At 39.9% G+C, this 13436-nt stretch overlaps 2 protein-coding genes across 3 annotated transcripts; one reads left to right on the top strand and one right to left on the bottom strand.

Moving 5' to 3' along the window:
- Positions 1-155: 155 nt before the first annotated feature.
- On the top strand, positions 156-3327 carry LOC102076950 (uncharacterized). Of its 2 annotated transcripts, XM_005448699.4 has the most exons (6): positions 156-425; positions 530-663; positions 765-892; positions 998-1057; positions 1154-1343; positions 1520-3327. In XM_005448699.4, exons 1-6 carry the CDS (start codon positions 416-418, stop codon positions 1628-1630), a joined length of 633 nt encoding a protein of 210 aa, XP_005448756.1. In that variant the 5' UTR covers positions 156-415; the 3' UTR covers positions 1631-3327. The 2 variants fall into 2 exon arrangements, with proteins under 2 accessions (XP_005448756.1, XP_005448755.1); XM_005448698.4 differs by having other exon boundaries at positions 1154-3327.
- On the bottom strand, positions 3076-12440 carry creld1b (cysteine-rich with EGF-like domains 1b). Its single transcript, XM_005448697.4, has 11 exons — positions 12173-12440; positions 9384-9504; positions 9218-9300; positions 8834-8944; positions 8482-8573; positions 8143-8322; positions 7947-8042; positions 7773-7856; positions 6053-6148; positions 5816-5956; positions 3076-5725 (listed from the first exon to the last, which is right to left on the bottom strand). The coding sequence occupies exons 2-11, from the start codon at positions 9498-9500 to the stop codon at positions 5505-5507; spliced, it is 1221 nt and encodes a 406-aa protein (XP_005448754.1). The 5' UTR covers positions 9501-9504; positions 12173-12440; the 3' UTR covers positions 3076-5504.
- Positions 12441-13436: the final 996 nt, after the last annotated feature.

The raw sequence follows: 13436 nt of genomic DNA, 5'->3' as shown, positions 1-13436 counted from the left end.
GAAATGATCCACGAGTGGTTTATTCAGCCTTCTTGCCTCAGGCTTTCTACATAGATGAGATCCAGGGACACCCCCTAAATATAGCTATTGGCACAATCTAATCTTTCTTTATGAGTGCATTGATGCGTACCACTCCATTCAGTAGCTTTCTTTTGACAGGGTGTAACTTGATTCCCAAGGCAACTGTTGCCACCGCAAGATACTCAACACATACATCGGTACGTCAGTATAATCTCTAGGCAGCACCACATAGCAATCCGGTATATTTAAATTTGGATTTATTTTTTTTTATGTGTTGTTGCATGTTGATTTAATGCTAAGGCAACTACACCTTTAAGAGGAAAAGTAGAGCTCTGGAAGCTTTGAAAGTTTCATTGGACTCCTCTGGTGTGCGAATAGAAGTGTGAAGTATAAGATGAAACTACGTAAGGAGAGATTTTGTTTTCCATTTGTTGTCCTTTTTTTTAAGCATTACTGGTTTTATTTAAAAGTTTCTCCTTTAATTCTGTTCACTTCTTTATCCTCACAGCAGCCATCTCCATAGCTTCCACACCAGTCTGTATTCCTCGCGCACCTCCTGTCCGGCAAGGTCGCTGCCTGTTGGATACAACCGTGAAATTTCCCGTAATTTCAGACTCCGCACAGTTTTGGAAAAGCAATCAGGTATGCAGAGATTTCTTAATTGTGTGGTTTATCATAGAAATATATTGTTTTAAAAAAAACAACAAGAAAAAAACAAACTGATCCATAAATATCCTCCTTAGAGTATTCCCAGATTGAACCCTTTACACCCACCATTTGTCCATAAACGCACCGTCAGTCTGGAGACACCAGATGTTCACCAACACAACCACCAGAGGACACTGATCATGCAGAGAAGAGAGCATTACAGGTAGGTGCACTAAATAATTTCACTATCACTGAATCACTTGTTCCATTTCCATCTTTTCTTTGAAGAGCTGACTTCAAAGACAATGACTGAAAGCTGCTGTGTCAGATATCATCAGGTATGGCGAAAACCCTTCTATGGAACCAGCAATGAGAGAGAAGAGTACAGGTAAAATAGTGGAGGATAGCATTGACCTTTTTATATTGAAAAACAACAGCAAGAGTTGTTTCTGGCAAAGAAAAGCTGCTCTTTTTATCTCCATAGGAAGGAGTTGCGAGAGCAGCTGAAGAGACAAATAGAGGAGAAATGTGCAGCAATAAAGCTGCAGCTGGCCAATAAAATAAAGGAAGCAGAGACTCTCCGAGAAGCAGACCGTCTCGATCTGGCCAGTGAACGAGAGCAAAGGATCCAGCACAGCAAAGCAATGGCGGTGTACAGAGATGAGAACAAGAGGGTACAGCCCCTCACATACATTATATATCCACTATTAATGCTTTTGTGGTTATGGCCCCATCCGGTAGTGCCCTGGAAATGTTTCATCATGCTCTCAGGTTACAAAAATACAGTGAGTGTCTGAGTGTGGGTGTTTTTTTTTTTTTCCTTCTTGTTTCTTTCTCTGCTTGTGAACAGCTAATGGAGCAGAGCTGGAGGGACAGAGCACTAACACGTTCCCAGGAGGCCCTGAATGAAAGAGAGCTGCTGCGCCTCAACCCCATCAACTGGAGTGGAACACTGAAATAGGTCAAACCTCCCCGGGAGGTCAAAACGTCAGACTCAGGCCTCACTGTAGCATGTGTGTCAGGTGGAAAAATGGGATCCCAAATGTACAGTGTAGGATCACTAAAGGAACTAATTTTAAAACATTTTTGGATTACATTTGGATTCTTTCAATTCACAGTTTTTGTATCAGGTTATTAAAAAAAAACCCAACAACCTATCCGGTCTTCGGCAAATCTTAAAATCAGGTCAATACAACCTCATGTGAACATATCATACAATGTCATCATTTATTTAAACACAAATTTAGACAAAATACAGAAGCAGTGTTTGACAAAGTTAGTACACCCTTATTACTTCCATAGGAATTCAGAAAGTAAGCAACACTAGGTGAGCTGATCTGTTTCCTCTTAATTTATTGATAACCAGCAAGATTATTAGCAACAATTTGAGGTATATCAGTCAGTATGTCAGTGTGCCCCAGGGCAGCTGTGGCTACAACAGTAGCTTGCCTCCACCAGTGTGTGAATGTGAGAGTGAATGAATAGTGGCATCGTAAAGCGCTTTGGGTGCCTTGAAAAGCGCTATATGAAATCCAATCCATTATTATTATAGTATATGGTCATAAAGAGTATTCAAAAGTGAAAAGCACTCAATATAGTTACTAAGCTTTCCAGGAGTGGATGTTCCAGAAAATTCACCCCAGGGTCCGACTGCATAACACTGAGGAGAAACTGTCAAAAACAAAAAGGCTCTGCCGACCTCGGTTATCATGTTAAATGTTAAAGTTCACAACACTATAATAATAAAAAAAAAAAAGACTAAACAGGTATGACTTGTTTGGAAGGGTGGCCACATGAAAACCAAACATCATTGCTACAAACACTTCATATCACCTGTCAAGCACCATGTTTTGCAGCCACAGGCAATTTGCAGTTATTGAATCAAGCGTGAACTCTTCTGTATGTCAAAGTACTCTAAAGTCAAACGTGAAGCCACCCGTTTGACAGCTGAAGTTTAGGTGAGTCCAGGTCATGTGAAAGGACAATGATCCCAAGCGCAGCAGCAAATAAACCGAATGGCTGAAAAAGAGAAGAGTCGAGGTGTTGCAGTGAAAAAAAACAGCTTCTGCATTTTTACTTTACTTTTTGTCTGAGGTTATATTTACATAATTTAAGGAGCAGATTTTGTATCATTACATCCTGTAAATAAAACCTTAGAACTGAAAGAGTATGGACTTTCTTTTTAACATGACTACATAATAACAATGATAATGTGTTTTTATTATAAAGGTTAACTCGTGCCAAGAGTTTATCTCAGTGATGAACTACTCTTGATTTCCGTCATTTATAAATATAATGCAACATGCAATCACAGGAAATGTCAGATCTTTTACCCCTTGTTTTGTGTATGTGTGTAGGAGCAGAGACTCTAACAAAGATCAAATAAATAAATAAACAAAAACAACATGAGTGCCAGAATTTTTATTGTAATGCAAACATCGCTAATGAATTTTGACTCTGGACAACATTCCACACTCGGAAAATAAGTATAATTTAAAATAAACATAAATAGATAATTGGACGGATAAAAAGTGACGCTCTCTTCAGTGGCAATCCAACATGATGCTAATGTATCTCCCAGAATTACAATTTAACTCTAAAAAAATATATGCTGATAACACACACACACACACACACACACACACACACACACACACACACACGTATAAAGAAAATATTAATAAAATATGACAACATAAATATCACTTCAAAATAAAGGCAACACAAAACGCTTGTATCTAGATTAGAGCTGGGTCCTGTTCCAGGAAGTTCAGAAAACTGAGTTTAAAATGAACTCTGAGTTGTTTAGCTTTAAAGTTTACCGCAAGTTCATTGAACTCTGACGACGATAACCCCAAGTTACAGGCATGAGTAGAAAAAGAAAGTAATCATCAGTTATACTCTGACAATGGAATATCCTATTCATGTGGAACTGCACAGCATTTTCATCCGTTGTTTCCAGGTGTTACCTTATGAGAATACCGGCACTTCTGACTGGTTCTGCAGGACATGCACTGGCATGTACCCAGTGAAGGGCTTGCCTTCACTGGGTACATCATCAAATGATAGAAGACACCACAAAGAAAATCAAGCAGCAGTATAACTTGTCTTTTTTTTGCTAGAGTTATTTTTCAGTTTTGCACAGAGTAAAAATATGCTGCAAAGTGAGACAGTATGCGTGTGTCATAAGTAGATAAAAATTGCTTAAACTGTCAGATATGACATTAAAAAAAAAAAAAAAAAAAAAAAAAAAAAGGGTATCCCAATCTATGGATATGTCCAAACTGAAACTGAGAAACTCTTCCCAGACAGCTAAAATAACAGTGAAATTTAAAAAAAGAGAGGAATATAAAGATTATCACATAAAACTGAAACAAATAAGCTTAATTTGTTCCTTGTTGTATTTACTTAGTTGCAACTATATTTAGCTTGTTTATGCTTAATGATGACTCGGTAAAAAGGCACAATTTACTGTATTCTTACATTAAGTCAGAAAATGTTAGACTATTCAGCACTGCTGATGGATCCACTTCTGGTCACTACTGCTATCTGGGTACACCCGGCGAGACTGGTTTGGGCCATTTTCAGTGGAAACTATGTTGAGGTTCAGACACCAAACTTTAGAAACTGTGTCTTTCAAAATGTTGACAAAATTTCATGACCGAACAACAATATGTGGACCAAGTCTCTTTAAAATATATTTAATCGCATTTTAGAGTCCTTTAAAGTCCTTGCCGCCTCATTTTCACTTGATTACAACATGACAAACGAGTAATCATTAATCAGCATCATGTGTCTAAAGCTTTATACAGATTAGAATGATTTAAACACCCATTGTTTTAGTAACATTCAGTAGAGTTCAGACAGGTTGACAGCTACAGATTTTATTCTGACTTCTGCAGGATAATGTACTTGGCTCTGACCTTTAACAGTGGCCTTTTGAATGAGGAAATGAAAAGTAGTTAACTATTTCTAGAACTGAAAAAATGTTTCTCAGGGTTAACAAACTCAGCATTGTTGGCTTAACCCGCTTCCTGTAACAGGATCCTGGTACTTAAATATGTAATGTTGGTGACCCAGCAGCTATTAAAAAGTTTATCTTCCATGCCAAGTAGGACAAATAAATAGATAGGGTGCTGTATCTTTCATTTCCAATCCTATTATCATGCATTATTATTACAAAGAATTATTCTGGGACAAAGAGGTAAAAAGTTATTCTGTGAACATAAATAAATGGCTGTTCTTAATGTAAATATCCCAGAGTTTTATGAGTGCTTCACTGGGGGGGGAGGGGTTTGGGAAATTGTGACGTCTCCATCCTACCCAATGTTCCACAGCAGTAAGTTCAAGTGCATTAGTAACCCGACACACTCAACTCATGTGCCATTCAAACTATGGGAGGGAGGGGGAGCTGAAATGGTGAAAACGCAGATGGACATCATGAATAGAGTAGATGAAAAAAATCTTTTCAAGAGAGACAAAGACCAGACATCATATTCAAAATGCATAAGATTTTCACAATCAGTAGTGGTCTTTATGTCACCCTTGTTCCCAACACAGCTGAGGTAGGGAAGTAAGATCAGTTCCTTTCTATCAGTGCAGTGATGCTTCGTTACTCCTCTTAAAGATTCACGGCTTCATGTTCTTCAAGTTCTCACTTCTTCCCATGTGATGTCACTCATACACATAAATTAACCCACGCCCTTTAAATTAATTCCCCAGTCACAAGTAAATCCCTGAAAGTCTAGCATTGCAAAGCTAGTTTCTTGCCTCAAACTGATTCCTATTTACCCAAATTGGCCGGTCTTTTTAATCAAGCTACGGTCCAATGCAGTCTAGCGTCCCTTCAGAAATCCGTCCAGCATGTAGTCTCCCTTCTCGGTCAGCCAGTAACCAGCCATAGCAGCCACACCTCCAATGAAAATAGCTGTGAAGACCATGTCACCCTTGGCAGCAAGGGTGGCTAGGGCACAGATTACCACTCCAAAGAACATCTGTTGCAGTACAAGGACCTCATCATCTGTCATATCGTCAAAGAGTCCCTTCTCTGGGCCAGCTGAAGAGGGAAAAGGAAAAGAAACCAAGAGGTCTGAGAAGCTGTACACTGCATGTGTGTGTTTGCATATTCCTTATGGCTTTTTCTTACCAGGAGGTTTATTTTCAACACAGATGCTGTCTCTTCTGATAAAGCCATTAGCACAGTCACAGTGGAAGGAGCCCTCCTCATTTATGCAGGCCTCATTGAGTCCCGGGCATGCTATGGCACGTTCACTACATTCATCTATATCTGTAAGAGGACACAAAGAAAACCAGTTTAAACACATCAGGAAAAGAGAAAAGGAAACTGATATTGAGGTTCAGTAGCCAGTTTGTATATACATACCAAGACACTTTGCTCCCTTCAATCTGTAGCCACGTGCACATTTTTTACAGCGGGCAGGACCACTACCCATGCAGCCCACACATGCCTGGTCACATCCTGCATACGCCAGAAGTGCAGTGGTCAGCATTACATATTGCTATAATAAAGATTTTTTTAACCAGGAACACCAATGCACATTTATCAAGTCCTTTTACTATAAAAGTAATGAGGCTTTGTTACCATACTTGATAAATATCTTTGCCCTTTTTTCAGTTTTTTCTTACTACTTAAAACAAACCACAAATATTACTGATTAAAATAACTTGAAGTCAACAAGTGAGGTTAGATCAAATAAATTACAATTACAATATTACAATTGTAACTCTTTGGGAATCCCACAAATTCCTTTGTGGAAGAAGAACTCTGTCCTACACCACCTAAAGAGAAACAACAAGTAACCAGTAATTGGACTCAACTGTTTTGCATTTCATATTCAAATTGAGATGCGTTTGCATGGTACAGTCACCAGCCACGATATTAGGTACACCCGTTTAACTGCTTATGAACACAAATCTCTACCAATTACATGGCAGCGACTCATTTCAAGCATGCAAACAAGTTCAACCCAAGCATTAGAATGGAGATGAAAGGTGATTTAAGTGACTTTGAATGTGGCATGGATGCTGAAGCCAGCCTGGCTATGAGTACTTTAGAAACTACTGATCTACTAGCATCTTCCTACACAGGGTTTACAAAGAATGGTCCAAGAGAAGAGAAAATATGAGTGACAGTTCTCTGGATGAAAATGTCTTGCTGATGCCAAAAGTCAGAGGACAATGGCTGGAATACTTTAAGCTGAAAGGAAGCTAACAAGTCACTCAAATACCCACTAATTACAACCATCTCTGAACTCCCAACACATCAGAGCTTGAACCAGATGTGTACAGCAGCAAAAGAAAATCCAGACTGCAATCCACACGCTTCTGCTGACCACAAAGTTGGTCAACAGAAGATTAGAAAAAGGCTGCCTGGTCTGATGAGACTCAATTTTTGCTGTGACATTTGGATGCAAGGACCAGAATGTGGCATAAACAGCATGAAAACATGGATCTATGCTGCCTTGTACCACTGGTTCAGGCTGCTGGTGGTGTAATGGCAAGGGGAATATTTTCATGGATCACTTTGGGCCTGAGCATCGAGCATCGTTTCAGCAGGATAAAGCACGATGTTACTAACACGTCAGTGAGTTCACTGTACTCAAATGGCCTCCACAGGCATCAACCCAAAAGAGCAACTATGGAATGTGGTGGAATGTGAGATTCCCATCAGTCATTTTAATCTGACAAATCTACAGCGACTGCATGATGCTAGCGTGAGAATATGGACCAAAATATCTGATGAACGTTTTATGGAACTTGTTGACTTTTTGACATGAAAAATTAAGGCAGATTTGAAGGCAAAAGGGGGTCCAACTCGTTAAGAGCAAAGTATAACTAATTAAGTGGCCAATGAGTCCATGTCTTTATGCAGTTTGATTTAAACATTCCTTGAACTGTGAGAAGTAGCATACAATAACACCACTCACATTTTGTGATGAGACTTAGCTACTACTGAAACTGTATTATCGCATATTCTCCAGATGTAACTAAAAACCTGCCTCTTATTACAGCAGCAGCACAAAATATGCATGATTTAATAAGGTCCAGGAAAATGAAAATGGTAACTAGAGAAAAGAGCATACCTCTGCATTCATATGATCCATCTGTGTTGTGACAGTAGGTGTTAGAAGGGCAACGAGCCAGCTCTGTACCGCATTCATCAATGTCTAAGAGACATACAAGCCATGTCAAACGACAGAAAGCTGGCACCGAATCACTGAATTGCTATTGAGTGAACTCTAAAGCCACAAACTCACCAACACATTTGTTGTCATGAAGGATCCAGCCGGGTTTGCAGTCGAGACATTTGTAGTCCTGCGGCCCCGAGCATTTCTTGCATGAGTGGTAGCAGGCTACAAAGGATGAAAGACACAGTCACAGGGTGAGGGTCAAGTTTAGATGACCCCAGGCAGGATTTAACAGTGTGGAAACCATTATCTGAATCTGTGGCACCTGCACAGGCTGCTATGCTGTTATTGGAGCTTTTCTCTCTGTAGTAACCATCAGCACAGCTTTGGCAAAGATGGCCTGAGTACCCAGGATCACAGACACACTCTCCATCTCCAAGGCGAGTACCCTCCCCTTCACAGCGGCCCAGACCTCCACATATACCACCAGGTCCAGATGGACACTCTGTATGGGATAAGCAGGATATCAGCGCTACACTTTAAACCTAGACTTTCAATTAGCATGATTCTGATGATCATCACTGAGTTTCACGCATTTTTGATATTTTTTGGACCGACTAGGTCGTCAGTGTTGACATAAGGCAGCTTGTGTTTAAAGCCACACCTTTGCAGTCAGGTCCAAAGTGTCCAGGTGGACAGCAGAGTCTCAGCTCCCCTATACACAGCCACTCAAACAGGTCTGGTGCTTCCTGCTGTCTGTATAATGTACAGATCACATCAGTAAGGAAGTTAAGACACGGGCATGACAAAACACATCAGCATAACCCAATTACACAGAAGAAACTGATGGTGCCTCCTACACACTCTACAGGCAACTCATTCTTCTAAATTACATTTTAAGATGTGCGTCAGAAGACCTTTTCCTGCTGCTCCGATTCATCTCAATTTAACAAAAGTTCATGCATGAAAGCAGTTTTCATACAAACAAAACATAGAAGCTGCTGAGAAAAATTTACCTGTGGAACCACCATGTCTCCACTTGGTCCTCTATCTGCTCCAGCAGTCTGTTACATTCAAAATCTGTTTTCTCACAAGCAGATTCTACTATCTCTAGTAGGCGAGTTTCACTGGAACACGACAAGTTTGGACAAAGACAGCAACATAGTCATGAAGTAAGAACACCCTACCCCTTAAATATGATTTAACCCCACCTTTTCCGGGAGAAGATTTTCGGCAAATATTTACCAAAACTATCATACAAATATGCAGAGGGCATGATGTCTAGTAATATAAGTTATTATGTGAATTTAATTTAGCAAAAAGTTGGAACTAGTTGTATTAGACAAAGTGAATATATGAGCAGGTGTTTGCTAGGTACTCCAACAAAAATTTAGTCTTACCTGGTTGCATATTTAGCCAGCTTCTCCTCCTCCCAGGCAGTATTTCCTCCCCCAAAGTTCTTATTGGCTGTTCTTTCCAAGCCCTAGAAAGAATAAAAGTTAAGGTTTTAAACCTGCTCAAAGAAGACAAGCATGCATTGACAGTTTCTTTGGATACAAGGACTACCTTAATGAAACTCTCAGTGAGTTTTTTACAGGTTTGGCACGGTGCCGTCTGGACTCTCACCACAGAGAGCTCTGAGAGAAGCACCAGAGCAGGCAGGAACGGCCAGGCCCACCACATGATCCTATAGACAGCATGCACACAAACATGCAAACAATTAATGTTTAAAAACAAATCATATAAAAAAAATTACGTTTTGTTTAAACATCACAGCAAGTGTCATCAAATGCACCTACACTTCCAGAAAAAACTGTGTTTTTAGAGATCTGATCGCAACTATGTGGTGGACAATACAAAAGAAACTCTGTAATACAACCCATAGCTGTGCAAAACGCACTAAAATTCTTCTTCTTCTTTCTTCACTATATCCATGAACCTCCTCTGAGCTCTTCCTCTTTTCATTCTGCCTGGCAGCTCCATATTCACCATCCTTTGCCTAATATATCCACTATCCACCTACATATGACCAATCATCACAGTTTGCCTCTCTAACTTTGTCTTCAAACTGCTCAACCTGAGCTGACCCTCTGATTTGATTTCAAATCCTGTCCATTCTGGTCACTCTCGATGAATATCTTAACATCTTCAACCTCCAGCTCTGGCTTCTGTTTTTTTTATTAGTGCTACCATCTGCAAACCTTATGTCACAGGAGGTCTGATTACCATCTTGTAAAGCCTCGCTTTCACTTTTGTGGTTATCCTTTCACAAGTTACCCCTGACTCCACTCTGCCTGCACTGTCCTCTTCGCCGCTCTTGTATACTATGTACTTACTTTGGATGGTTGAGCAGCAGTATTGATGAGTTGACAGGTATTTGTCTTTCATTCCTCTTCTCTCCAGATCATACCTTCACCTCTCCCAAATCACACTGCCATATGCAACATTAGACCACGAAGACTCCTATCTGACCTAAGCTGTCAATCTGTCTGTCACCACTAGAAACAAGAAGGTTTTTAGAGCTTATCTCTGATATAATCACACTCCCACCTTGAACCCATCTTTCACTCCAGCTATGTACCTCATCGCTATCTGACTGTCTTACATGTTTTCCCCATGCTCACAGAATTCTCTGCCACTCATGACTCCTTCACACAGTATGTTTGTGATGGTTGACTTTTGAAGATTGTATTGAGTGATTCAATGCCATATTATTATGATCTTACTTAAATACCACTAGATCAGCTACATTGCAGTCATATTGTGCAAACGTCCAGGCACCTTCACCACACTAGTGTAGCTGTAAGACTCTTTTTCTGATCTACAAATAGCTATAATTATTGAAACATTTGCTGCGCAAGTGCTGACTTGGATACTTATTTTAAAGCCAAGGGTGCCTGGAAGCTTAGTTTTGTTAGGAGTTGGATTTTGGTTATGTGGTGTTTTTGTCTGTATGTGTTTTTGGTGCCTCCCTTTTTGTATAGGTAGGCGGGGCAGTGAGTCACTGAACCTGGCACACCTGTTACTCATCAGATGCTTTCTTCAGAAGTGTTCTTTAGGAGCTACCTGACAGAAGACTAGTGTTGGAGTATTGGCATTTTTGGAGAGCTGAAATTCTGCCCCTGCCTGTTGGAGCCCTTGGATTACTTTTTGGTGACTGTAAGCAGTTTTGTTTCCTCCCTAGGATTTTGCCTCGACTGTTTTGCCTCGCCTGGAGGTTCTGGGCTTTAAACAGTGCCAAGTAAGCTCTCCAACTCTCTGTAAAGTTTTAAGCTTTTCTCGGTTAACAGGCAAGACCCTCCTAATTCTCGTCCCTCTCCTTTTTTTTAGATCGAGTGCACTACCTATGTGTGTTTTCGTCACCAGCACGTCCTGGCTCCACGTCCCCATTCATACACCGTTGTATATATGTTGTCCTTGTAAATACCCCCCCCCCCCCCCTCACTGTAAATAAACTGTCTTCACTGCAACTCTGCCTCCGTGCGTTCTGCTTCCTGGGTCCACCTGCATTTATCATAACAAGTTTTTATTTACATTTTTATTTGTTTACGTGACAGTAATAGGTTATGCACTGGAAAATGTCTCAGAAATTATATTGGTTTATGAAACAGGAAAGCCTCTCAGGTTGTTTGATTCTCATTATTTCTCCACAAAGCAGAAATAAAGCAATTTGATGCTGCTTTCATTAGGTATGATTCAAGAAGCTGAAGTAGCCTTTCCACAGGATGTTAAAGGAGCTGGAAATACTCCTGCCCTTTATTTTATAATTCATTTATGTTATCATTTATGACTCATTTTATATTATAGATAAATATTAAATGCACATTTGAGATGTTACCAAGTGTAGTGTGTGTGTGATTAATCCTCTGAAATGTTTTAATCGACTTTAAACTGTTCAAAGTACCCATCTTTATTTTTTTAATATATTTTTTGCAAATTTATCTCAGCCTTCACTTCCTACGTTTTTGGAATCGTTTTTGCTATACAAATCTGATTTAATTAAATGCAGTCCAAATTCGATCTGTGAACAGTATGAATTTTTATTAGACTTATTAAAAGCTAGTCTCTAAAACAAGCAGCTTTAGCCTGCCTTAGCTTCATCGTTAGCCTGGTTAGCTCAGCATCAGCACCACCAATTAGCCGACTAGCAGCTGGCTAAGGTCAGTAGTTAGCTGCTAACTTAAGCTAACGCTGTGTCTATCATAGTCTGCTTATCTGTCCGGTGTGTCATTAAAGACTGTTGATATCGGCTACCATATCCTCCTTAGGCTATTTAGCGTTAAATATCGACTAAGTCGCATTAATGCAGCCAATCTGAAATTAGCTTCAGCTTTTATTGACGATCCAGGTCTTACCTTACTAAAAAGAAGCCACCACCTCCGTTGCTGCTGTTGCTGCACCACTGATGATGATGATTGTCGGATTCCCCGCTGATCCAGGTTCATAAAAATGCAGGCAGAGCTTCACATTTTGGACATCCACTTCACGTTGAACGCTTCAATCGTGTCATTTTAGCAGTTGCTTGCTAGCTAATGCCGTTAGTGCTCACAACGCAACAGAGTAGCTGTAGTACCGTAGTGCTGGGCTGCAGTGAGATGAATGAATGAGTGAATAGCTTCCAGTCGCTTCTCTGTTTTCCATAAGGAGGAACCACCCAAACCTGCTGGGATTTAAACAATCAACCAATCATTCAGCATCCAGCTTTACATACATACTCATACGTCACCGATTCCCCCCAGAAGAATATAGCTGCATCGTCCAAGTATGAAACAGTATGTAAACATTTAACTCTTTAAATGTTTCATATTGATGTTTCTATGCCGTCATGCTATGGTTCAGGTCCATTTTGACCTGACCATGAATTCCCTCATAATAAATCTCTAAAACGAATTTTCAAGTACAGTTCTAATTATAGTGTATAAATAGTAATCAGTTCAATTTATATTGCGCCAACTCACAACAGCACTCACCCTGAGGCGCTTCATATTGGGCTTTATAATACAAAGAAAACCCCCAAAATTAAACAACCCTCTTAACAGGAAGTAATCTCAAGCAGAGCCAGGCTCAGGGGAGGGCAGCCACCTGCCCAACTGGTTGTGGGTGAACGTTAGCAAGACAGGACATACAAAAGACACACCATGGAAGAGAGCCAGAGATGATGCATTCATGCAGAGTGGTGTATAAACACATGAGTGAGTAAAAGAGGTAAGTGAAGAAGAAACACTCAGCACATCATGACCTGGAGCCCAGGCCTATTGCAGCGTAACTAAGGTAAGATTCAGTGTCACTTGATCCAGCCCTAACTATATGGAGAGGGTGTCATAAAGATCCTCATAACTAGCATTTATAATTATCAATATTGAATATTAAATAAACGCAGATCTGCTCTGCCGTGTTTCTTTTGAGCTTGGTTTCAATCTCTGTTAGTTTAATCTTTTTTTTTTATTTTAAATGATTATAATATTTTTCTATTGTTAGATTATTTTCTTACAGTGTGATTATTTGTGCTTGCAGGTGCAAAGAGCACAGGTACAAATACCCAGATAGGCACATAATGCATTCACATTTATCTACCTTAAGTGGTCTTACTGACATTTTATCTACCTCTCATCCAATTAA

Source organism: Oreochromis niloticus, linkage group LG20 (assembly GCF_001858045.2).
Source record: "Oreochromis niloticus isolate F11D_XX linkage group LG20, O_niloticus_UMD_NMBU, whole genome shotgun sequence".
Classification (NCBI taxonomy): Eukaryota; Metazoa; Chordata; class Actinopteri; order Cichliformes; family Cichlidae; genus Oreochromis; species Oreochromis niloticus.
Note: the sequence above shows the minus strand (reverse complement) of the source record. Positions and strands in the feature narration are given on the sequence as shown.